Below are 22,449 nucleotides of genomic sequence, written 5' to 3'. Positions count from 1 at the left end.
AGTCATATGAAGTTTGTTTACAATAAGGGTTTTCGTTCTGCTGCAGCTCAATGTGTCTATGCTCTCAAATGTTCCATTTGTATTCAATCAATAATAACCTTATTTTCTTATGGAATATTGTGGTAGCCTGGTGCGGTTGTTTAAAATCAAATACGATATCCCAGTGATACCGCGAAGGGAGCGCTTTCTAATAAAGTATTTTAGTTATTTGATAAAGATGGAGTAACACCTTGTCTCTCTCAGTCCAGGGCCGATATGTTGCCATTGCAGTTGTCCTTAAAATGTGTTATATTATCAGGGGAACCCTCCATTAGAGACATAATGGAAAGAAAGGGGAATGGCCTCTCACAAGCGGAGGAGAGCTGAGTAAAATACTCAGTGAGAAAGCACAAGCCGTTGCCTTTGATGGAAGTTTTCAGGCAGGAGGCTATGGGCGCATTCGTCAGTGACACAAGACGGAAACAGAACACCGTCAGCAGGCTCACCGACGAGCTGGACGAGTATGGCTGGGGAAAGGTGTCAGAGGATGTGGTTGCATTGAGGTGTGTGCATGTGTGTGTGTGTCATGGCCTAAAACAAAGGGATTAGTCTTGTTTTAGAATGAGATGCAAACCAAACACATGACTGAGCTTTTCTCCTCCACATACAATGCCTGCAGCCAGATCTGCAGCTTCAAAAGCACCACCACCACCAGCACAACCACTACCACCACACTGTGCACTCCATTGTGTGGTCAACATTCAAAGAGACACTTTCTCCTGGGCCTCCTCGAGTGCGTCTCCCACCACATGTTGAGCTCACGCTGGCATGACAATGTCCCCCATTGGCCCACCAGCCAATGAGGAGTTTCAGCAGTGCGCTGCAGAAAGTCTATATTAACTGGGTGTTTTAATCACCACCAAAGCGGATCAAACACTTAACAGACCGGGGTTCCTGCTTAGTAAGGCTGGGCGGCACGGCATTGTGTATGATGATCAGAGAGAGAGTACAACTGAATGGTGTGAGAGATTTTAAACCTAAGCATCATGGTCCTGTCTGAGGCGTGCCCTCTCATCATAAATGGTTGTTGATAATACAATCTGCAGCAATGCATTGTCCATGAATGATTGCAATACATTGGATTACAGCCTTTGCATTTGTGTTTTGCATTGTTTGCAGTAACGTGACACCAGTTATGTGCAAACCACAAATGGAGGGCAGGAAGTTAAATGGAGAACACTGAGAAGCAGTACTAGAAAAATAGAGACTAATATAATTGAAATCGATCCATATTGTGTTGGATTTATCACACAACATTAAGAAATGGAATTACTTATTTTGACCAAAAAGGGGACCTGAGAAAAAAAGTTGGGGAACAACTGTATAATCTTATATTCAGTGTAAGTATATCCAGTCAACATTTCTCATTTCGATCATGTAGGCTATGTAAAAAGATAAGTATGACGCTGACTTTGCTAATAGTGCCCATTTTGGATGCTGCACTAATGAGTCAAAAATGATGTAACCATGCGATATCACTCCCTAATGTGCAGATTAAATGCTACGATGTGGCTATAAAAACTGAGTTCATTTGTATACCAAACCATCAGCTCTGTCACATCTCTAACCCTCATCGATGCATACCATTTGGGCTAATTGGTAACCATTCAACGTTGAATGTGTGTACACAAACATACAAACAAAGACAAAAGCCTGCGATTTGATTATTCATAAGTGCACCCCCAAAAGCGCCCCCACGTGTTCTCCCTCTGTGGTGCTGCCACTCAGCACGGCGGATGCTACTCCTCTTCACCCCATGCAGCCACTCCTCTCCAGCCTCACAGCGTGAATAGCAAGAAGACAACGTGCCAAGAGTTTCTCAGGCAGGGGAGAGAGCACTCCCGGGACACTTCCTCCAATGGGATACTCATCACAGGAACAACGCTGGCTTTATAGATTTGGCCCCGGCGTGCTGATCTAATTGGCACATAAAGCCTCTGATGTGAAATGAGCCTCCCACGCCGCTGTGGTCACATGCTTTTGCCACAGTCGCACACTCCAGGTGAAATCAAAACACTGGAAACATCCGGTGTTCAATCCAACTCTAGTATGGATGATGATAAGGCAGTATTTGTTCAGTATCATATATTGAACAATATATGGTAAACAATATAGTTCTTTGTGTTGTGAATGTAACATTAAATATACAGAGGTTAGGGTTGTTCTTACCTGAAGCTCACACCAGGCCACCTCCACCCAGGTCTCAGTGTCCAGGCCTTTGTAGACCGTTTTAAAGGCTCCTCTGCCCAGTTCAATGTCAAACTTGAGGAAGCGGCCTCCGGGAGACGTGGCCACGGCCTTCATCTCCGCCTCCTCCTCCAGCTCCCGTGCTCGCTCCCTGTTCTGCAGAGCGACCGAGGCGGGCGAGTCCTTCTCGGCCTCCTGCGTGGCGACGGGGGCCCCGGGCTCCTGCCCCAGGACGGCGCTGGCCGACACGGCGCTCGGCTCACCCTGCTGAACGCCGCCGCCGCCGCCGCTGCCGGCGAAGACTGAGTCTGAGGAGCGCTGCTCCAGGGGGGGGGCGCTGTGAGGAGCAGGCGGGGGCTCGTCCACCTCGTCCTCCTCCTCGCAGATCTCCACGCTCTTCCTGAAGAAGCGCTTCTCCCGCCTCAGCCTGCCGCCGCCCGCCGCCAGCGCCGGGGAGGAAGGGTTGGAGTAGGACGCCGGTCGGACCGGGGTCTCCCCCTCGCGCTCGCGGCCGCCCGCCGCTCCGCCCTCGTCCCGCCGCTCCTTGGTGTTGTAGGTGGGGAAGTCGGAGGGGGTGCTGCGCGTCCTCTCCCGTCCGGAGCCGCCGCCCCCCACCGCCCGCTCCCCCGCCTCCTCCGCCGCCCCCTCGCCCCTCCTCCGTCCATCCGGTTTCTCGGAGGAGTCCTCTGTGCCGGTGGGCTCGCCGGGGTCGGTCGCCATGGGAAACGGCGGTCCAAGCTCCCGCCTACCCCTCCCTTAGTCCTCGGTCTCCGCCTCCAAACCTCGGATCCTCGGCCAGTCCCCGTCTCTCTCTGTGTCCGTGGTTACCCTCTGACCCCTGTCAGAGGGCCTGGCATTTCCTCTGGCGCCTCAGGTCCCTCCGAGTCTCTCCCCCCCCCCCCCCCCTGTGGCTCCCCTCGTTCGCTGTCAGTCGCGCCTTGAAAATCAGTTGTTCAGTTTGAGATGGTGAACTAAAGATGAAGTTGTATCCTCACTTTCCCTCTCTCCATGTCCCACCTACGCCCTCCAGCAGGTGTACTCACGACCAACTGAAATAAACCTGACCTCATTCAGTACTTCTCATGTGCACACGCAGCAGACAGCCAGCCAGAGAGAGGGAACAGCTCCCTGCTCCTGGCTCCCTTGTAAAAAAGTGTCTTCAGGTAAACCCTGCAAGGCAAACAAAAACACACATACATATATTTAGCAGGGTGGCAGAGAAATATTATAAAAATATATACAGATATCATAAGTCACATAAGTATCAAATTGTTGTCATATACATATCCCATATTCCAATTCTTTCATCAAATAGGATTTAATTAATTTGGATACATAATACATGCATACATTGCATATTAAAATGTTGGTATGCAGGTGCCATTTTGAAAGATGTGAATCAAATAAAATGCAGCAAAAAGACCAGGCTAAGACATTTCCAGCAAAGCTAAAATGAAACAAAATGTCCAAACATGGTCTAGTTCCTCAGCGGTGATTAATCTGTTTTTAATTGGTAATGTGCACAGGTAGCCCAATAGTGTCTATATATGGTATAATATCCTGACTCACTCACAAAGAGAGCAACCACATAATCTGCTAATCACAGCCAAACAAGAGCTAAGTCTCTGTTTTGGGTTAAACCATTATGTTTCAACATCTAACCTGCTTAAGTGTCACACATGGCCAATTTAATGGTATTGGCCGATAAAGCCGGTCTTTATGAGTATCATGGGACCTGGTTGTACTCAATGGAAGCATTAGTCAATAGATTGCTGCATTAGGAATATGTGATCGTGAACATTAAATATGGATGGCGCACCATGGGCCTTTTCTGCATGAATAATTAATGGGTCGAGGCATACCGTATGGAACTGAATGCAAGTGCAGATAGACAGGAAAGGACTCGTAACAATAAAGCTATCCTTGTAATTATCATCAGCGGCAGGCATCGTATCCAACCATGTAACCCTCCTAATGTACTGTTGTCGAATTAGCGAGTTTAGACCTGACGGCAGTGCTCACTGTTGGGATATTATAGCACTCAGGTATCCATTGACGGGGTTTAGATCCCATGTGAGTTATCTGTGTGTGTGTGTGTGTGTGTGTGTGTGTGTGTGTGTGTGTGTGTGTGTGTGTGTGTGTGTGTGTGTGTGTGTGTGTGTGTGTGTGTGTGTGTGTGTGTGTGTGTGTGTGTGTGTGTGTGTGTGTGTCAAACCCTTTCAGTGACATCTATCTATAATTGTCCGTCGGCCCCTGGGTGTTAAACAATCGCTCATTCTACTCCAAACCATCCTGAAACAGAACTGCACCACACCGACTCTTGCCTGCTGCTGACCAGCAGACAGTATTACAGAAGCAATAAAGTGCATTGTAACCATTTATGATGCGGCAACTGGCCTTACCGGAACCAAGTGCTCGTGCATAGCATTAAAACAACAAAAGCTACAGTGAATAAATAGCACTTCCCCTGCCAGCATAAATGTGCAATATGTTAGCGTCTGGATTACCTTTCCAAATACCCTTCCATGAGACTTTATGAACAAACAAATGTATCCGATACTCTGGCAAAGTGGCCCTCCTCTAGTTTGCAAGACTTAACAACTGTTTTCTGTTTCCTCAACTTTGTTTGGCTGATGACAAAATCTCGGTTGGTCAGTGTCTGTAGCACTCATTCAGTGCGTTTACATGACACTCAATGTAGCTAATTCTTCTCGTTGTATAATACAGCACAAAGTGGGATTGGCTTCAAGAAACTGTCTTGGGGATACCAAGGTATCCCCAAGACGGGGTTTCGTAAAAGAAAATGTTTAATCACTTTGGAATGTGGCTTGACATGGATCAGCAATGAAAGAAGAAGATAATGATAATATTGTGTCAATCCAAATCCATGTTGGATGACAATCTGCAGGTGCATTATATAGTGCAAAGCCAGAGCACACAGACCCTTCCTGTCGAATGCTGTGTGTTAATGTATCTGCATGCACTGAGCGCTTTTCAAACGTAGATATCAAATCAATGCTATCCTTGGTGTCTGGTCATGTAGCTTCAAGGCTATGAAGTTCTTGCTCACCACCCCACCACAGCGTTCATTATCTTGTCAACACGGCTTCCGTCAGTCAAGTACAGTCTTGTCTGCTGACTCGAAGAAATGGGTGAATGTGACACATGATTCCAAAGGCTGTCACTCAGAATAAAAACACAAAAGGTTGGCGCTCGAGTTGGTTCCCTGCTGCTCTGGGAGTGGTGTGGTCTGAAATACACTTCCAGTCCAGTCACATTCCACCGTCCAAAGTAATAATTTACGCTTCTCACTTAAGGTTTCAGGGCCTCCATGTAAACTCTGGTACCATAAAGACAAACCACAACTAGAACAGCTTGGCCCAGATGTACATAGGCTAATTGTATCCTGTTGCGTTATAGTCAACGGACTGAGTGTACCTGTCAGAGAAATTTGGGTGCTTTGTCTTCATGTGTACAGTTAATGAGAGGAATGCAACAAGACTGAGGCATCTAGTTAGGGAACCCTGGTGGGCACACACAGTGGACAGAGAGGTAAAGGCTAACAGGATGTCGGGAGACAAGGGGGAAAAAACAACAGGCGATATAGAGAGGGTCGATCTCCTTTCATGCCAGAGCTTATTCGCCAGTGTCCCCAGGGCAAGGAGTTCCCATGAAAGCCACATACCGGACAGAGTTATCACAGTACATCAAACACATTCATGCCCGCTTCTCTCTCACCAGCCCTGCGCCTCTGTGAAACACACACACACAAACCCAGTCTCTCACTTTCTCTCACTCATGCTCTCTTAGTGTCTATTGCCCTGTCCGTCAACCTCTCTCCAAATAATACGCAAACATGCAAATATACATCAGCCTACAGCAGACGCACGCATGCGCAAACACACACACACACAGACCCGCAAATCAACACCAATCTTTCTCGTCCTCTATCCCTTCCTTCTTCCTCTCAGACAAATCCTAAAAAATGACAGCACATCCAATTCCAATGAAAGAATGTCAAAGAGCATTTCCTGACAGCAACTATTTGGGCCTTAACAACCTCAACAGTGATGGTTGCCATGCTCGTGATTAACACAATGAAATTCCATGATCAAAATCAGGATTCTTTATTTGGGTAAGTCAATGAGAAAAACAAATCTTCCAGTATATGCGATCTAGAGATGTGATTGCGTGTCAGATTCATTGTGCATTCATTCATATGGAGCGAATGAGGAGTGAACATCTGACACACTGTGCTCTGTGTGGCCCTGCAGGCCTGTGCTGGGGCAAACCCTTCCCTGTGTTACACCTGCGGCAAGAAAGGAGCCGCGTCTAGGCCGTTTATTTCTGAAATGGAAGCAATACAAATCTTCCTTCGCTTGCTGCCGATAGATGGGATGGGTGATTTGGGTTCTCCCCACAAATCGGGTTGGAGAACTCCCTGCGACTCTTATAGAACTTTATTAATTTCCCTCAAAACATAACTAATAACTCCCCCCCCCCCCCCCCCCCACACACACACACACACACACACCAAACACACCTCCCCAACCCAACAGCACCAACTCCTGCCCTTTTTTTCCATTCCTCTCACTTCATGGGCACCCATCCACACATTAATCCCCCGGGACTAAACAGCCGCTGTAGAATTAGACAGACAGACAAAGGGGTTTGGGACAGTGTGTGTATGTGTGTGTGTGTGTGTGTGTGTGTGTGTGTGTGTGTGTGTGTGTGTGTGTGTGTGTGTGTGTGTGTGTGTGTGTGTGTGTGTGTGTGTGTGTGTGTGTGTGTATCTGTGTGCGTGCATGCTGTGTGTATTTGGGGGGAATTGTGGCCGTGCGTTCAGGCAGACAGGGTTACATTGTGATGGAGGGGGACACAGATTAAAAAGTGTAGCCTGTATAAAAAGTATGCAGGGGGGCTCAGGCAGTGTTTTATCTGGATTGAGCGAGCTGACACTCAGGTTCAAACCGCAGAGAAAAAAGAGAGAGGGAGACAGAGAGGGAGAGTTAGTTGGGGAGGGGTAGTGGGGATGGCCACATGAAGGGGTGGGAAAACTGTGTGTGAAAGAGAACAAGAGGGAGATGAAAAAGAGGGGGTTGGCATAGACAAAAAGCGGTTTGGAGGGATTCCGCCTGATCAAATATGTGCCAGTGGAGGTGTGAATGAAAGCAGTGACTATAGCTAAATTTCTGCCTGAACAAAAAACAACTGTGGTTATAGACAGGGGGATGAGATGCGGGAAGAGAATGGTCTCAGATTGGAATGGCTTGGACATGTAGGAGGGCTGCATTGCATTAGGGACCGTTTGGCTGGGAAGGTACGGCCCAGAGCTGCTAATGGAAGCACAACAGTATGAGTGAAACTGGATAGTTTTGGCAATCTTCCCCCTCTACTAAAAGCCGTTCATTCGGTCAATCTTGTAGCCACTTTAGGCTAAGACTGCTAGGTCAAGGCCGATTCACAACAATTAGGACTACAGAAAATAGGCTTTTACTTTCATTCCTCACAATTGAATAAAGAATCAATATTGTAATGTTATCTTCTTGAGAACAAAAAATCTAATACCATTTTGGAATAGCCAAAATGTAACAATTCTGTAATAGCATATATGTTTTTAATGCAAATAAATATCTGAGATCAACAAAGCGCAATTTTCAGAGAAATTATTTTTCCAAATTAGGCCCAAAAACACCAGGGAGGTTACTCAATATCATTTTTAGGAATGACAATAATAGCACAAGGGAAACAATATCATTCACACTCTTCAAAAAAAAGCAGTGCTTGCGTTAAAATTGCACGCCAAGGTTGCTAGACATAATCACCATCATAATATTTATCAAAACAAGGACTTTGTGATTGCAACACAACCTGCGTAGGAAGCAGCCCTGCATAAGACCATAGTTAAACATGATTAACATAACCCTCATGCAGATCTGTGGGCACCGGCATGGGCGTGGGTACAATTATGATTAATGCAATCTTTGTGGTTACTGCTTCCACCAATCAGCATGGCTGCCATTGGCTTCCACAGAACGATGAAGGAGAATCAAGTCATGTAGAGACACTGGTTGGTTGTACCATTCGGTCTGAGAAATTATAATCTATTGTTAAGCATTAACTAATTATGCAAAAATAAATACACAGAGCGTAATTATATAGCACTAATACTTAAACACAGATGCTAAGATTGCATAAGTGTCAATGCAGACAGCTCTGATTTCCTTTAATAATATCAATTATCCATTGTATGTTTGCATAATGAATGTACGGCATACAAGTTACATGCAAAATAAAATGAAATGCAAGGGGGAGGGTAAGGGCTATGACATAACATCACATCTGGACGAACTTGATTGTGATGATTCACTATAACCATTGTATGAGTATAGCTGCTGATTTTTATCTGCTATAACCAATGAACAGAAACTGTACATTCAGTTTTCTAGGCTATTCACATTCAATTATAACATCCTGAACATTCTGCTTATTTTTCCACATCTTATGTCTAGAGTAGATGGTATTGAAGAACTGGTGGGGAGGGGGAAAAAGTATAATAACAATGGTCCCTGATGACTGGTCACTGGACTGTTCCCTTTCATGTGGGCCACCAGTAGGGCTAGAAACACAAGTGCTCTTGTGCAACGCAGGTCAAGCATGGAAGAGAGGGGTGTAGGTAGAGCAGAGGGGCGACAAAATGACGAAGGGAGCGTTATCTGGATAGCAGAGGGCCATTTCACACCGTTCGTCCAGCTAATCCAGGGGCAAACTGCGAGCCTTTAATTAGACCATTATTAATAAGGATCACACAATGCTGAAGTGGTGTCCTAGCATTCGAGCTGACATTAACAGCTGAGCCACTTTTATCACTTCAAATCGCCCATGCGCTGAGCGGATCACCTCTGAGCTCTCATGACTTCATAGCTGAAGATAGAGATTAATCAAATCTGATTGAAAATTCCATGTTAATATTATGTTCATTTAGGCCGTAAAGAGCAAAAGCAATCAACACCATAAACTTGATGTAGTCATATTGTAGTCAGCCATTAAAGGGTCAAAATGTTGTTTGATTAAGTTAACAACGTGCTACGGCGACAACGTTGATGGAACTGTCAACAACTGATACATTCAATAATTGTGGTAAATTAATTGTGCATGCTTCATTATTTACACTGCAAGTATGCAGGCTCGCTAGCCATTGGCTAACTGGTTACTCAGCTGACTTTATAAACGTCAAGTGGCGACAAAAGAAAATGTAACAGGGTCGGAACAAGAACAAATTCATGAATGAGACACAAACACAAATAAACGCTAAATCGGTGGCCTCGCAGTTTAATATTCATTCTGAAAGCTATAAATGTGATGTTTATAGGCCTATCATACCGCCCCTGATTAGGATACACGATAGACTATATACCCACTAAATAAACATAGACCTGACCCAAATGAGTGTTACCTGATAATTAGCTTTACCTCATCTTGAAAGACACGTATACATTTAGTTACTAACGGCAACGGTATATTTGCTAACGGTAATGGCTTCTTAAAGCATTATGAATGGTTTAAGAAGCCTATATGTGCGATCAATAACATCGGTTGCATTGGAATTGGACAACAATGGCAAGCGTCTGTCTGTCAACATCATAGCTTTGAATAATAATAAACATAACTCACCCAAATGTAACATCTTGTCGGTTATTTATCAGACGAGCAGGTCAGCCCAGATGGCGAACTCACCAAGACCTACACATCATTTCGTTAGATAAGCGCCGTTGAAGCGTTATAGCCACGCAACGTACAAACGGTCTTCCGTACACAATTATTTTTTACAATATCTATTTTACACTGCTACCAAATATATAGCAAACCCGTGTTTGGTCTGGTCTGTTTTATAGGCTTCTGGTGGTACAGTCGCTTTGAAAATCCCCACTCGAGTGGATCCTTGGTGTGCGCGCGAGTCGATGTACGTGCTCCAGTTCAGATGCTGCCAGCCTTTGCTTTGAGGTATTGTCCTCCGGTCCGTCGGTACGGAGACTCAAACGTACACGTGTTCACTCATATTAGAATACAAATAAATTATGTACACAATTTACATCCTATGACTCACGCACGGGGCGTTTGGGGGGGTTCAAGAGCTTTTGACGTGCTCGCTGTCGCCGCTTCGCTCTTTCTGTCGAATACACTTGCCACGGGCTAGAGCTAGACACACGCCACTTATCATGGCGTCGTTTCGCCACAAGAGGGCGGTAGTAGACGTTGTTTACGAGGCGTCTCAGCATACAGCTTTTCATTTTAGATACCCAAATAAATGATGTACTCATGCGGTCTTTGATGTGAATAATATATAGAATACAATACAGAAAGTCATGCTTAACTTATCTAAGCGTCTTAGAGTACCATATTAAGCGCTATATAAATTTCATTTATTATTATTATTATTAACTTCGAACAAACTAGTGACAGGATAAGATTTGCTTGACTTACACAACAAAAATACTCATCTGTATCTATCTAATACATCATACATTTATTTATCTATCTCTCTCTATAGATAATATATATTATATATAAAACTCTCTGTATCCAAATGTCTCTAAGCAGTATTAAGTGAATAACCCTGATATATGTCGCCCTCTTGTGTGGAATCTGTAAAGAATTATAAACGAAAAGAGCATGGAAAAGTATGACATTTAAAATTTATTTCAAAGACCCTAGATTACACTGAATTGATCAGCATCTGAAATCACGAGTGCAACTACACCAACCAAACCATTTACACCAATGGTGCCTACAATATACATCAAAGATTTGGAATAACCAGATGTCTGATGAATACATTGGAGTAAAACAAGCGAAAAGCAAGTTACCACAATAATATTTATAAATAATAGTACGAGGGTTGGCTTGCAAAAAATAATAATGTAAACATTGGGCATAGATTTGCAGCAATTTCTTCGGATACTATTAAATGCAAAACCGAACAGTACCAATAGAGGTTAAAAAAGTAGAACAATGTCCATGAAATAACAATAAGTACATATAGAGAACAAGAACAGGAAGCAACGCACTGATGTAGTGGTAGTCAAAGAAATTCATCATCATATATAAATCTGATTATTAAATGTCTTAGGTAATATTTCTATAGTATTATTTTCACTGATAAGACTATTAATAGCGGCAAATGTCATGAAAGTGATTAGTCTTGCCAACAGATAAAAAAGAAGGACACAGAAGTTGTAGACCTGCAAAGGAACTTAACAGTTTTCACCTACAGTGGCAAAAAAACGTGCAGACTCTTGTCCTGTTGCATTGGAATCCTGAAACATCAGATTTACTCTATTTAATTCTTTCAGTATGCACACCAACTAAATTCTGCCCAAAGTTGAAGCAGTAACGCCTCTTGTCTTCGCACCTTTGCATGCTTGAAATTGTAGTCCATCAAAACATATCCAAGGTAAAGTGTCTGATATGGGCAAAAATACAACATAAGAGTTGGTCTAAGTAAATTAAAGTTGAAATATTCAAAGCCTTTATCGGCTGGTGAGGTCTATCAGGCACGGTTCACAGTGAAAGATCAGGGGCTCATGAGCAGTACGTCAGCTGCTCCAGGCGTTCTTTGTACTTGACTTGCTCAGAAGAAAAGGAAGAGGACTTCTAGACGGGAGCTAGCTCTCCAGGGGTGCGCGAAGAGGTATGCAGCCGTCCATCTCTAGAGACTCTGGCCAGCCCTCGTACTTGTTGCTGCCTTTACTGTTCTTCATACGCTGATGAGAGGAAAAGACAATGACAATATATACATACATCTGTACATCAGTGCTACAACCGGTCAACCTTGACTTACTTATACTAAGAAGAAAAGATATTTAACAGCAATTTGCTTTAGGCCTTCAAATAATTGATCTTGACACCTGGTGTTATCGACAGTTAGTGAGAACATTCCAATCACAAATCAATAAGGGAGCTGGGAATGGTTGGATCGTTATCAGCCCAATTTAATCGTTCTAAATAGTTTGATTACTGATCTCTATAAAGCCAGATCAGAAGAGCTGACTGACACAAAACAGGCACCATAATTTCCCTGCGTGCTGCTAAAATGGCTTCACCGGTCTGTTTAATATTTTGCACATGTTGCCTGCCATAAGTATCAGTTGTGAATTCATAATACTTTCTCATCTCTTAATTCTAATAACAATTTTGTTTAAGCTTGTACCGTCGTTGGGTATGAGCGTAATAATGAGCGATAGAGGAAATGTGCCACACATGTGGCGTTATACTTTAACAAGTGAACGAGAATGGTAATCCTCTCAGACAAAGATATTATCGACTGCTGCCCAGACGGAAATCACTCATTGACCCACACTACACCGCCGTCCCTTCGTGATGTCACGAAAAGAACAAAACTGGGCGGCTGGGACTGGTAAAAACATAGGATTTTATACAAATTTTCATTAATATGCATATTGTATTTACTGATGCTCGTCGTTTCCTTAAATTGACCTATGTATGTTGGAATCGATAACGTTGTCTGAACTGAATGTACCATGTTGTTAAATAATAGTTAAATGAATTAATAATGATACACAGTAAAGACAGTTTCAAATAGACCCCGTGTTCAGAATCTGACGACACTACTTCCAGCAATCGATGATGAGCACAAAGGTTCCTGATCGGAACACCCTCAGGAATGACCTTGTACCTGCTCGAATGGACTTTTATTCTCGATACCCTTGGCGCCAACGAACACCCAGCTGTCTCGAAAGGCCAGCTCCTTCGCAGCCGTGCTGCCCAGCTCCTCGAACAGTCGTCTGGCTTCATCGTTCATTCTGCAAAGGAGAAATTGCTAAATAGAAGTGACGTTCACTAAAGTAAATGCACACTTGCAGTAAACGTCTGTTGTGAATACAAGCTCTTGGAGCCAAGTTGTAACCAATCAATTGAGAAATTCCAGAAGTTCTTCAGCGTTTATAATCAAACTTTTGGGTACTTGTGGTATATCTCTTTAAAGCTTATTTTACAAAATAGCTTCTGACCAAATATGTGATTAATAATAGAAAATAAATTGGTTTTGATCATGTATTTTCTACCGCAACCAGAATTCTGTCTTCATTTGTTAACCATTATCATCTATGTTGCAGGCGTGAAGTTGGGCTATGACAATATCCGGGCATTACACAGCAACTAGCTACAGCCAAGGCGTACTGCGCTGATTTGTGTTTCCACCACCAGGTTAAATGCGCCCGGGATGGTCTATCTGAGGTCGGACCAAAGTGAGCCTATATATATATATATATATATATATATATATATATATATATATATATATATATATATATATATATATATATATATATATATCATGTTTCAGCGAGTGTGGCACTCTGCAAAATATGTGTGAAACAATCTCAAAGTGTTAGTGCCCAAAGTTTGAAATAATTAATCAGCTATCAATGAGCCAACAAACTGGATGAATCATGAGTTTTCATTATGTGTCTCCGTCCGTTTGAAACAACCCAAATATAATAAATGACTCGCAAACGAACCAATCAGACTTATGGTAGGATATAATATAAAACTATGCAGGCAATAAAAGTATGTGTTGTTGTGTCATCGGCTCAAGACAACTGCGACATCAGTAACGACACACCTTCAAGCAGAAACCAAGATTTACCCGTGATTTAGCACGGCAAACTTTTCAAAAGAGGGTTTTAGGTTGAGTAGAATCTAATACAATCTCAGTTGATCCAGTTCATTTGATCCTGGATACCTTCTGGAAATTTTGGAAACTATTTTTTGCTTTATTCCACAGTTTTGTCATCCGCGTCCCCCCCTACGTTCTTGGAGAGAAGGAAGGAGGGGAGAGTGAGCACCTTGGACTTACTTAGTGGCAGCATCATCAAAGGACGCAACAAACACCAGAGTTCCCTCATGGAGCGGTCGGATGAATTTCAGCAGGTCAGAGACATCTGAAAACAACAGATAGAGCATATAAAGCCAGGAGTCATGATCAGCGGGGGAGTATGTGTTCCCATGTTGGTTATGAGTGTGTATCCTTTGGAGGAGGCAAAAGTTTTAAATACCTCCTGCCCACATGTCAAAAGACTTGGTTTCTAGCAGCTCTCCCGTCACGCCTGCATATCAGAAATGAAGGCGAGATAAATAAACAAGTTAGACAAAAGCGTTGAACAAAGAAGCCTAGAGGAAATAGAAACATATACCTGGATGGATTAAGTCTTACCATTTACTAAAGCGACATTAATGCCTCGGCCAGCGTTGTCCTTCAAACTGCTCACCAACCTGGGAAGACATATAATCATTAGCTTCAGGCAGAGGGCCAGGCAAGGTTAAGACAACAGTATCTGTTAACCAATGGCCAGTGACAGGACCATGAGGGACAACATGGGAAAGAAAACGAGGGCCAGGACTAGAGACAAGGAAGAAAAAGATGGAGGTGAGATATCCACAAACAAATAAACAAACCGAGAGTTTGAATACTTGCATTCAGCTCCCCAGAAAGATGTGAGGCCTGGTTAAGGCAGCACAGAGAAAAAGAAAAAGGGATGGGAGAAATAAAGATCAAAGGGGACAGCGAGAGACGGACAAACAGAGAAAGAGAGAGAGAGCGTAGAGGGGGAGGAGGATATGCATCGCTTCTCACATCTTGTCTTCCAGGCAGATTTTGGGTCCGATCACATTGGCAGCTCCTGACACCACACGGAACGCAAGGTGCTTTGGAGGACATGGGGCCGAAAGGCCACATTTATACCTACGGGGACGAGGCTCTGCTAAAGAACACAATACATTAGTCAGCTAAATATACTACTTTCCATACATCGGACATGGTCATTGTAATTTGACTGACCGGCTGTTGGCTCCTCACTTGCGCCTAAAATAACAAAAACAAAATCACACAGGGTTTGGAGCACAAAAACCATGCATGAATGACATGTAGCATAGGTTGTGTCCATTTGATTTAGTTTACCAGTAAAGAAATGTCGCACTGATGAGCCACTGTCTCCTCCGAATATCGTGCTGGCCAAAAACCAGGTGAGTCCGACCAATAGTACCACTGCTACTCCTCTTAGTGGACCTGTCGCAGAGGTACACATTTCCAATCAACCAGTGTCGGCAAACACTTTGAAATGAATATTATTATAAATATTGTCTACCAACCTGCTAATCTCATGATTAACTCGTACACAGGCCTGCAAATATAGATAAGAGAATACCGTAAAAAACAGATACCGCGATAAACGGCCAAGCAATGATGGTTACATTATGCAAAGGCGAGGCTAACCAAGGCGGCATGGATTAAACATACGACCAATTTCACAAATTAAAACTGAACAACTGTCAAGCGCAATCAAAACATCACAACAATGCATAAAAGGAGAAATTCCTACCTATTGTGTCAAGGTTAAAGACGATGATTTACTGAATTACTTGCCACCTGGGAGTTTATTTCTTCCGTGGTTTTCTCATCGAGGCAACGCTATTGTACATTAACTATTGGATATTTGAAATAACCGAGCCATTTCTGGTACGTCGATGTTTGGTCTAGTATATTCGTCGAACGACACTGACATATAATTGAGAAGCAAAGTGTAAATCAGTGCGGTAAACCCATAGACTGTGTTAAAGGCAATCAAGTATCTTCCGGAATAATAGACCGCCTGAGCCTCACGAGCCTGAAACATAAGGTACACGACACCTCGGGAGCCCACTGAGTCTGCGCCCAAAGTATCTAGGGAATATGAAATTATTTATTACTTAAAATAAAATATAAAAGTGACAATGTGTCTTTACAGTGGTGCTGCACACACCCATATCACTTAAATTCAGAAATAAAAATAAATGATATTAATATTGCTTTACGGACAAGCGAGCGATTGCGAGCATTGCGGTGCGACACTCAACTTTACATCCTGTTTAGAAACCAAGATGGCTGCTTCCAGTTCTGTGCTTTCCATGTCCAAACTCATCAAACCCCTTTGGGGTGGACGACTGGGCAATACGGTTAAAGTAAGAAAAGGCATCTGTTACGCTTTTGGTCGCCTTCCAAAGCTGAGTTAGATGTTTAAAATCCAATATGTTTTTTTCTGTATACAAGGTCATTTGGTTAACTACCAGCTAAGTGAGCTAGCTCACTGTTTAAACCTGTCGTTTAGCTTTACGTAATAACAGAATAATACCTAGTGTAATAAGAAAGAGTTTTTAACATCCGTCCTCTCTTCTTCCCTTTTATAATGGCAACGTATTTTAGGTGTTCGGGCCAACGCTGACAAGCCGTCGGGAGAGGTCATCGGCTGCTGTGAGTGTCTCAGATAACCTCTAATCCCAGCAATACAATATCAATAACAACATAAGCCTGTGTTTTTCTTATAAATCTCGCAACGAAGCTGATGTTAGCTCCCGATTCGCAGCTCCCTATTATCAGCTACTGATATGCAACCAGGCAACGAGTCGATCTATTCTGTGTTATGGCATATGTCCCCCACTATAGGACCTAGTCCATTACCCGAATGGGCCGGCCGGGACCATGAATCTTTTTCATGGTCTAATGGACAGCTGACAAGCCAGAAAATCCAGACCAGCGTTCCTTTGGTTAAATCATCTTGGGGGCCCAAAAACAGCTACGTTATATGTTAAACAGGACATTGACCATCTGATTATGTATCTCTAATCCGATTTTTGCAATGGATACATCTTCCTTACGATCAGCACCAGTGCAACTCTGGCCTGAAATAGGCCGTAGAGCCATTGTTTAGATCTGAGTGGGAAAAAAACATTTGGGCCCTACGGGGACACTACGTGAAGTTGTCAATATGTGTGAACATTGAAATTGGTAAACAATCTTCTAAATCATGTTGTGAACTTTCTCATTGACATCCTAGCGTCAGCCGTCGAGTGTTGAAATGTGAATAAGGAGCTGGTTTGTCAGCTGTCATTTAGACCATGAAAACGATTTTAGGTCAGGCTCTGAACAGCATAGTGACATAGTTGATTTCCAGTAGTATATAACCTGTGCATGTTTTGGATGGCGCAATGTGATTTAACCTGTGAAAGGCTGACCTGAAATAGGCCGTACAGCAATTTTTGAGAGCTGTCCTGTGCGGGAGAAACCATTCGGGCCAGACTGAATCTTATACTTGGAGATATATGCCATAATATATTACAAATTACAAATGCATTGTTTTTCCTCAAGAAACATGTCACAGTACAAGAGGTAACCAGTTTGTCATTAAAAAAACTACTAGAAAAAATCGACTTGCTTCCTGGTCGCATATCACTAGGTGCAAATGTCCCTTCTCTAACAAAATATATATGGGTAGAATTGTTGTGTTGTGGTTTCGCTGCCGGTCTTCATTCCAGCTTCCCACTCCCCTTTTTTCATTATTTATTTGCGGGAATGGTTTCCCTTTGGGAGAGGAGTACATCTAGTCTAACTTTGGGAATGGCCTTTAAATGCTATCTATCGTGGCTCTCAAATGAACTAACTAATGCTTTGCTTTTCCTGCTGTCCATCAATAAACAGGGAGAGAACATAGTAAGTAGTCTTTTCTGAGGGGCACTTCTTCAATGGCAAAATACTTCATTTTCATTCTTTCAACCTCAACCACTATATGTTACTATTAATTATCAAATCAATAAAGTCTTGAACTCCATAATGTGTGATTTGTCACTTTTTCAGCCGCTCCCGGCAAAATATGGAGGCAGACACACAGTCACCCTCATCCCAGGAGATGGTATTGGACCAGAGCTGCTGAATCATGTCAGAGAAGTTTTCAGGTATGTTATCGTTTATCTACTGTGTAGGTAACAATTTTGTATAGTGTTGAATGTGCTTGGGGGACATTCAGGTTGACTAGATCCCGATTGTTTTTTTTGGTGTCAAAAGGTTCAGCTGCGTGCCTGTTGACTTTGAGGTTGTGAACGTCAACTCTGCCATGACCAGCGAAGATGACATAAATAATGCCATTACCGCCATCCGCCGTAATGGAGTTGCCCTTAAAGGTAAGAGAATGTGAAAATAGAAGTTAGGGAATACACAAGATTTTACATTATAGTCAATGTGCATAACCCATGTCAAATATATGGCATTTATATTTACCTATTCTGTCAGGTAACATAGAGACAAACCACACTATGCCCCCCTCTGTCAAATCCAGAAACAATCTGCTTCGGTGAGTGATTTGGTTGAATGGTCGGTACGTTGGACAAAAGCCTTTTTTGTCAAACCTATTATTGTTCAGAGCTTGTCTACCTTCCTCTTAATCGGTTTCTCTTCATGTGCATCCACAGCACCAGTCTGGATCTGTACGCCAATGTGATGCACTGCCAGTCCCTCCCTGGGGTCCAGACCCGACACAAGGATATTGACATCCTGATCGTCAGGGAGAACACAGAGGGTGAATACAGCAGCCTGGAGCACGAGGTCAGTACACCGAAACACAACCCCTTTTTTTTTTTTTATGCAAACAATGAAATTGTGTGTGTTTTTAGTCTATTTCTATCTAAGTCCTGACTTTGTAGTCTATACATATTTAGAAAATGTGTTTTTGTTTGATGCCAAGCCAAAATGACTAACCGTGTGTAACATGATGCAATTATAGGTTTTCTAATGGTTAACATGCACGCTGTAATTGAATTCTCTGCATCCATTTCAAGCATGAATCTGTTGCCCCTTGTGCCATGGCTCTGTCCTACTGCAGAGTGTTACCGGGGTGGTGGAAAGTCTTAAGATCATCACCAGGACCAACTCCCTCAGGATCGCAGACTACGCCTTCAAACTGGCCCGGGAGAAAGGTCGCCGCAGGGTCACCGCTGTCCACAAGGCCAACATAATGTGAGTCTACTGGGGGCCACCTGTGCCATTTAGATCAAGTCACCTTAACTGCCTGTCTTTTTTGGTATTAAAAGATGTATTCCCCCAACAGGAAGCTTGGTGATGGTCTGTTCTTGCAGTGCTGCAGGGAGGTTGCGTCTGGATACCCGGATCTTCAGTTTGACGCAATGATTGTGGACAACACGACCATGCAGGTAACAGTCAGTTAGGACAAGTAGCTGTAAAGGGTTTTGAATGGTTATTTTTTCAAGAGAAACATGAACCAAATCTTTGTTTCACTCATGTGGACTCGTTTATCAGCTGGTGTCCAACCCGGAGCAGTTCGATGTGATGGTGATGCCAAACCTGTATGGCAACGTGGTGAGCAACGTGTGTGCCGGGCTGGTCGGAGGCCCCGGCCTGGTGCCTGGGGCCAACTACGGCAAGGACTATGCAGTCTTTGAAACGGTAAGCAGTCTGCACAGTTAAAGAACCATTGGAGTGAAGAAGATCCATTCTTTGCTGTTTTTATTTTTTAAACAACCCGAAAATATAACATCTGCAAAGTATAGCTGCTCGGCCCGCAGAGAGTCTCCGGTCGGTCGTTTTTCTAAGGCCGTCACTCTGCTTCTATCTCTCAGGCTACAAGGAACACGGGGAAGAGTATTGCCGGCAGGAACATCGCCAACCCCACTGCCATGTTGCTGGCCAGCTGCATGATGTTGGACCACCTCAAGTAAGTCCACCTGCGTCTAATGGCCGGTTCAGACTACACGATTTTCAGACATTCCTCCACGATTTACCATGTCACACTATACGATCACAGAGTCAGGAAATCGGGCCTTGTCTCGTCGTAAGACTGGCCACACTACAAGATTCGAGGGTGCGATGCTCTCTACTTTGTATCATTCACGTTTGCAAGATATTTTGAAAATCTAAGATTTGGAACTAACATAAATGCTTTTTACATTTTTGTCATAAGGTTCCAGTAGTTTTTATATCTGCTCAATGCGGCAATTCCTCACAGTAGTTGCGTTGCGCGTGACATGAACTATACAAAGTAGACGCAGCAACAACGTAGCCTAGCAACAAAGCGTCAACAATGGATCCCAAGTACCTAGCACTAGGCATTATGCTGGTGGTCCTCTGCACAGAGACGGAAAGGAAGAAAAAGAAGAAAAGATTGTGGACTCGTTCTTGGGTTGAAAATGCAGGGACGTTGCTGCCGCCACATTTCCACCAAAGTTGTCTCCATTATATTGCTCCATTTTCTATCGTTTTCTTTATTAGCATTCTTCTTGTTATTGATCGCATTCATTTTTGCAGTAGTTACTCCTACTCCGCGTAGTGCAGTGAAGTCAGTTGGTAAACACTGCGCGTGAGCTCCAGCTGTTCGCGGGCTTCCCTCACGCAACTGGGGCGTGGTTCCCTCATGTCAACAATGGATACGTCATGCGATTCCCCAAAAAATTCTGACATGCCCAACTTTTCGTCGTGGGGTTTTCGCACGTCGCAGACGAAAGCATCGCAGATCGCAAAGCATGTCACATTACAAGACCTCGTCTCGTCGCCGACCCGTCAAAATCGTGTACGATTCGCAAATTTGTCTGCGACGAAAGAATCGGGGCAAAATCGGGCTGAAATCGTGTAGTCTGACGGGCCATAATACATGTTCAGTTGTGGTGCTTTTCTCACATGTTCTCATATGTGAAAGTGGGGTTTCAATTGTACTCTTTCTCTTTGGATGATACAAGGCTCTACGAGTATGCCAGTCTGCTCCGTACTGCGATCCTAACCTGCATGAACGAGACCAGGGTGAGTCCTCTTCTCCCAGCTTTTCAGTCCTCAGCTCAGATTATCTACCACAGAATGGCCCTCTTGCTGCCCTGCACAGACTGGATTTAGGGCCAGATCTACTAGCAAAGATGATTTTGTCTTTTATTTGATCAAATATTTTTTACATACTCACTTACATATGTAAAAAATCTATGCCTGAATTGTAAATGTGTTTCGTCCTTGCAGTTGCACACTGCTGACATCGGGGGGCAGGGCACCACTTCTGAGGTTGTCCAGTCCATTATGAAGCTCATCCAGAGTAAGGGACAGCTCACCACCGACCTTTAAATACCATGACCTCCCAGGCAGCCAATCATCAACCTCTAAATAAACGTGGACCAACATGCGTCTATATTGCTATTGTTAAGCGCACAATAATAAATGGCGGGAGGGTTAATGTATATGCATGCGGATTGTATCAATGGTTTAGAAACTGTTACTTTTGGGTGTGTTGGTGTTCAGTTTACTGGTCCCCTACATTCTGTCTTAAAACATATTTATTAAACACAACTCTTCATGCAATCACTGTGATCACATGTATCAGGTAGTGATGCTTCTAATTTACTGACTCCTCATCGTCTGCTGGGAGAAATTGTCTGTCCGCACACGCTTTCTCTGGAGAATGGACATCTGAAGGCTATGTTTGACAAGCAGTTGAAAAGTTTAAGTACTTTGACGTCCCTCATGTGACTGAGTGGAGATCAGATCATTTGATTACGCATCACTATGTGTAATAGCTGGGTGGTGTTTCCCATTTGCACTCCCCATTTGTTTCCTGCTATATGTATCATTTTTTTGATTAGTTATAAAATAACGTCAACATGATGTTTGTGTGTAAATGTACAACATGAATATAATAAAGAGGTTATCAAAAGTACTTTGGAAAATGCCTTTTTGGACCATTGTGGGGTGGAATAATTATGTATGAAATGAAAACCGGCATAGAATTATTAACACAACAGAAGTCTATTTTGGATGAACGTTATGACTTTATTTATACTATTGTATCGTGATATTCCACACGGTATTATTTTTTTTATTTAGAGAGCTTTTTATTTAGAACTACAAGTAGCATTGTTCTAAATTTCACACAAAACGCATGCCCGTCGCGTATCCCGTGAAAGCAGCGGTTCCTTGCGTGCCCACTGGGTGGCATCAGTACAGTCGCCCTCTCGTACATCAAGGTTGGAACTGTAGGTGCGGGCCTGCGACTGTCTCGCAGCATGTATCCCGTAACAGCTGGTTGACAAGAAAATTGCCCGTTGTAATTATTTTTGGTCTGCAATAAGCTTAGATTTGACTGTTTCCTTGATTAGTGTGAAAGCTGCTGCAAGGACCTGAGAATTGTGTGAGAAAGTGATATTTGAGACCATAAATATGTTTTCAATGTCATGTAACTGAGAAACTATTAGGTCATTTTTCAAAGCAGTTCGTGGTTGGGGTTGTGTGTAGTGGTTTTTGACAGCTAATCTGTTCTAGCTCAGCCAGCTTGGCTTAAAACCAGGTAACCAGGTAAAACTGGAATTGTTTTTCCCTAAACCAAACCATGCCTACTATTGTCTCAC

General features: G+C 43.3%; 3 protein-coding genes across 11 annotated transcripts in view; 1 reads left to right on the top strand and 2 right to left on the bottom strand.

Annotated features, from left to right (window-relative positions):
* Positions 1 to 10,554, bottom strand: part of si:dkey-151g10.3 (serine/threonine-protein kinase WNK3) — a 38,436-nt gene extending 27,882 nt beyond the window's left edge. For 2 of the 5 annotated variants that reach the window (XM_060056722.1, XM_060056741.1), the window contains exons 1-2: positions 9,901 to 10,554; positions 2,209 to 3,396 (exon numbers count right to left, since the gene is read on the bottom strand). In XM_060056722.1, coding sequence (XP_059912705.1) covers positions 2,209 to 2,946 — 738 coding nt within the window. In that variant the 5' untranslated portion in view covers positions 2,947 to 3,396; positions 9,901 to 10,554. The remainder of the gene's footprint in view (positions 1 to 2,208; positions 3,397 to 9,900) is intronic. The other 3 variants (XM_060056732.1, XM_060056750.1, XM_060056759.1) reach the window with 3 other exon arrangements.
* A 348-nt stretch (positions 10,555 to 10,902) lies between these two features.
* Positions 10,903 to 15,955, bottom strand: fam3a (FAM3 metabolism regulating signaling molecule A). 4 transcript variants are annotated; one of them, XM_060057640.1, is made up of 10 exons: positions 15,671 to 15,955; positions 15,397 to 15,428; positions 15,206 to 15,313; positions 15,086 to 15,109; positions 14,882 to 15,008; positions 14,462 to 14,520; positions 14,304 to 14,354; positions 14,105 to 14,189; positions 12,923 to 13,049; positions 10,903 to 11,990 (listed from the first exon to the last, which is right to left on the bottom strand). In XM_060057640.1, exons 2-10 carry the CDS (start codon positions 15,407 to 15,409, stop codon positions 11,892 to 11,894), a joined length of 693 nt encoding a protein of 230 aa, XP_059913623.1. In that variant the 5' UTR covers positions 15,410 to 15,428; positions 15,671 to 15,955; the 3' UTR covers positions 10,903 to 11,891. The 4 variants fall into 4 exon arrangements, with proteins under 4 accessions (XP_059913623.1, XP_059913641.1, XP_059913631.1 ...); XM_060057658.1 differs by having other exon boundaries at positions 14,882 to 15,005; XM_060057648.1 differs by having other exon boundaries at positions 14,882 to 15,005; positions 15,627 to 15,954.
* A 134-nt stretch (positions 15,956 to 16,089) lies between these two features.
* On the top strand, positions 16,090 to 21,761 carry idh3g (isocitrate dehydrogenase (NAD(+)) 3 non-catalytic subunit gamma). Of its 2 annotated transcripts, XM_060057457.1 has the most exons (13): positions 16,090 to 16,245; positions 16,487 to 16,534; positions 17,759 to 17,770; positions 17,915 to 18,012; positions 18,122 to 18,237; positions 18,347 to 18,407; positions 18,526 to 18,658; positions 18,936 to 19,069; positions 19,161 to 19,263; positions 19,370 to 19,516; positions 19,690 to 19,784; positions 20,803 to 20,863; positions 21,071 to 21,761. In XM_060057457.1, exons 1-13 carry the CDS (start codon positions 16,165 to 16,167, stop codon positions 21,170 to 21,172), a joined length of 1,191 nt encoding a protein of 396 aa, XP_059913440.1. In that variant the 5' UTR covers positions 16,090 to 16,164; the 3' UTR covers positions 21,173 to 21,761. The 2 variants fall into 2 exon arrangements, with proteins under 2 accessions (XP_059913440.1, XP_059913449.1); XM_060057466.1 differs by lacking the exon at positions 17,759 to 17,770.
* The last annotated feature ends 688 nt before the right edge of the window (positions 21,762 to 22,449 follow it).

The sequence above is a fragment of the Gadus macrocephalus genome, chromosome 1 (assembly GCF_031168955.1).
Source record: "Gadus macrocephalus chromosome 1, ASM3116895v1".
In the NCBI taxonomy this organism is placed as follows: domain Eukaryota; kingdom Metazoa; phylum Chordata; class Actinopteri; order Gadiformes; family Gadidae; genus Gadus; species Gadus macrocephalus.
This window is presented reverse-complemented; position numbering and strand designations above follow the sequence as displayed.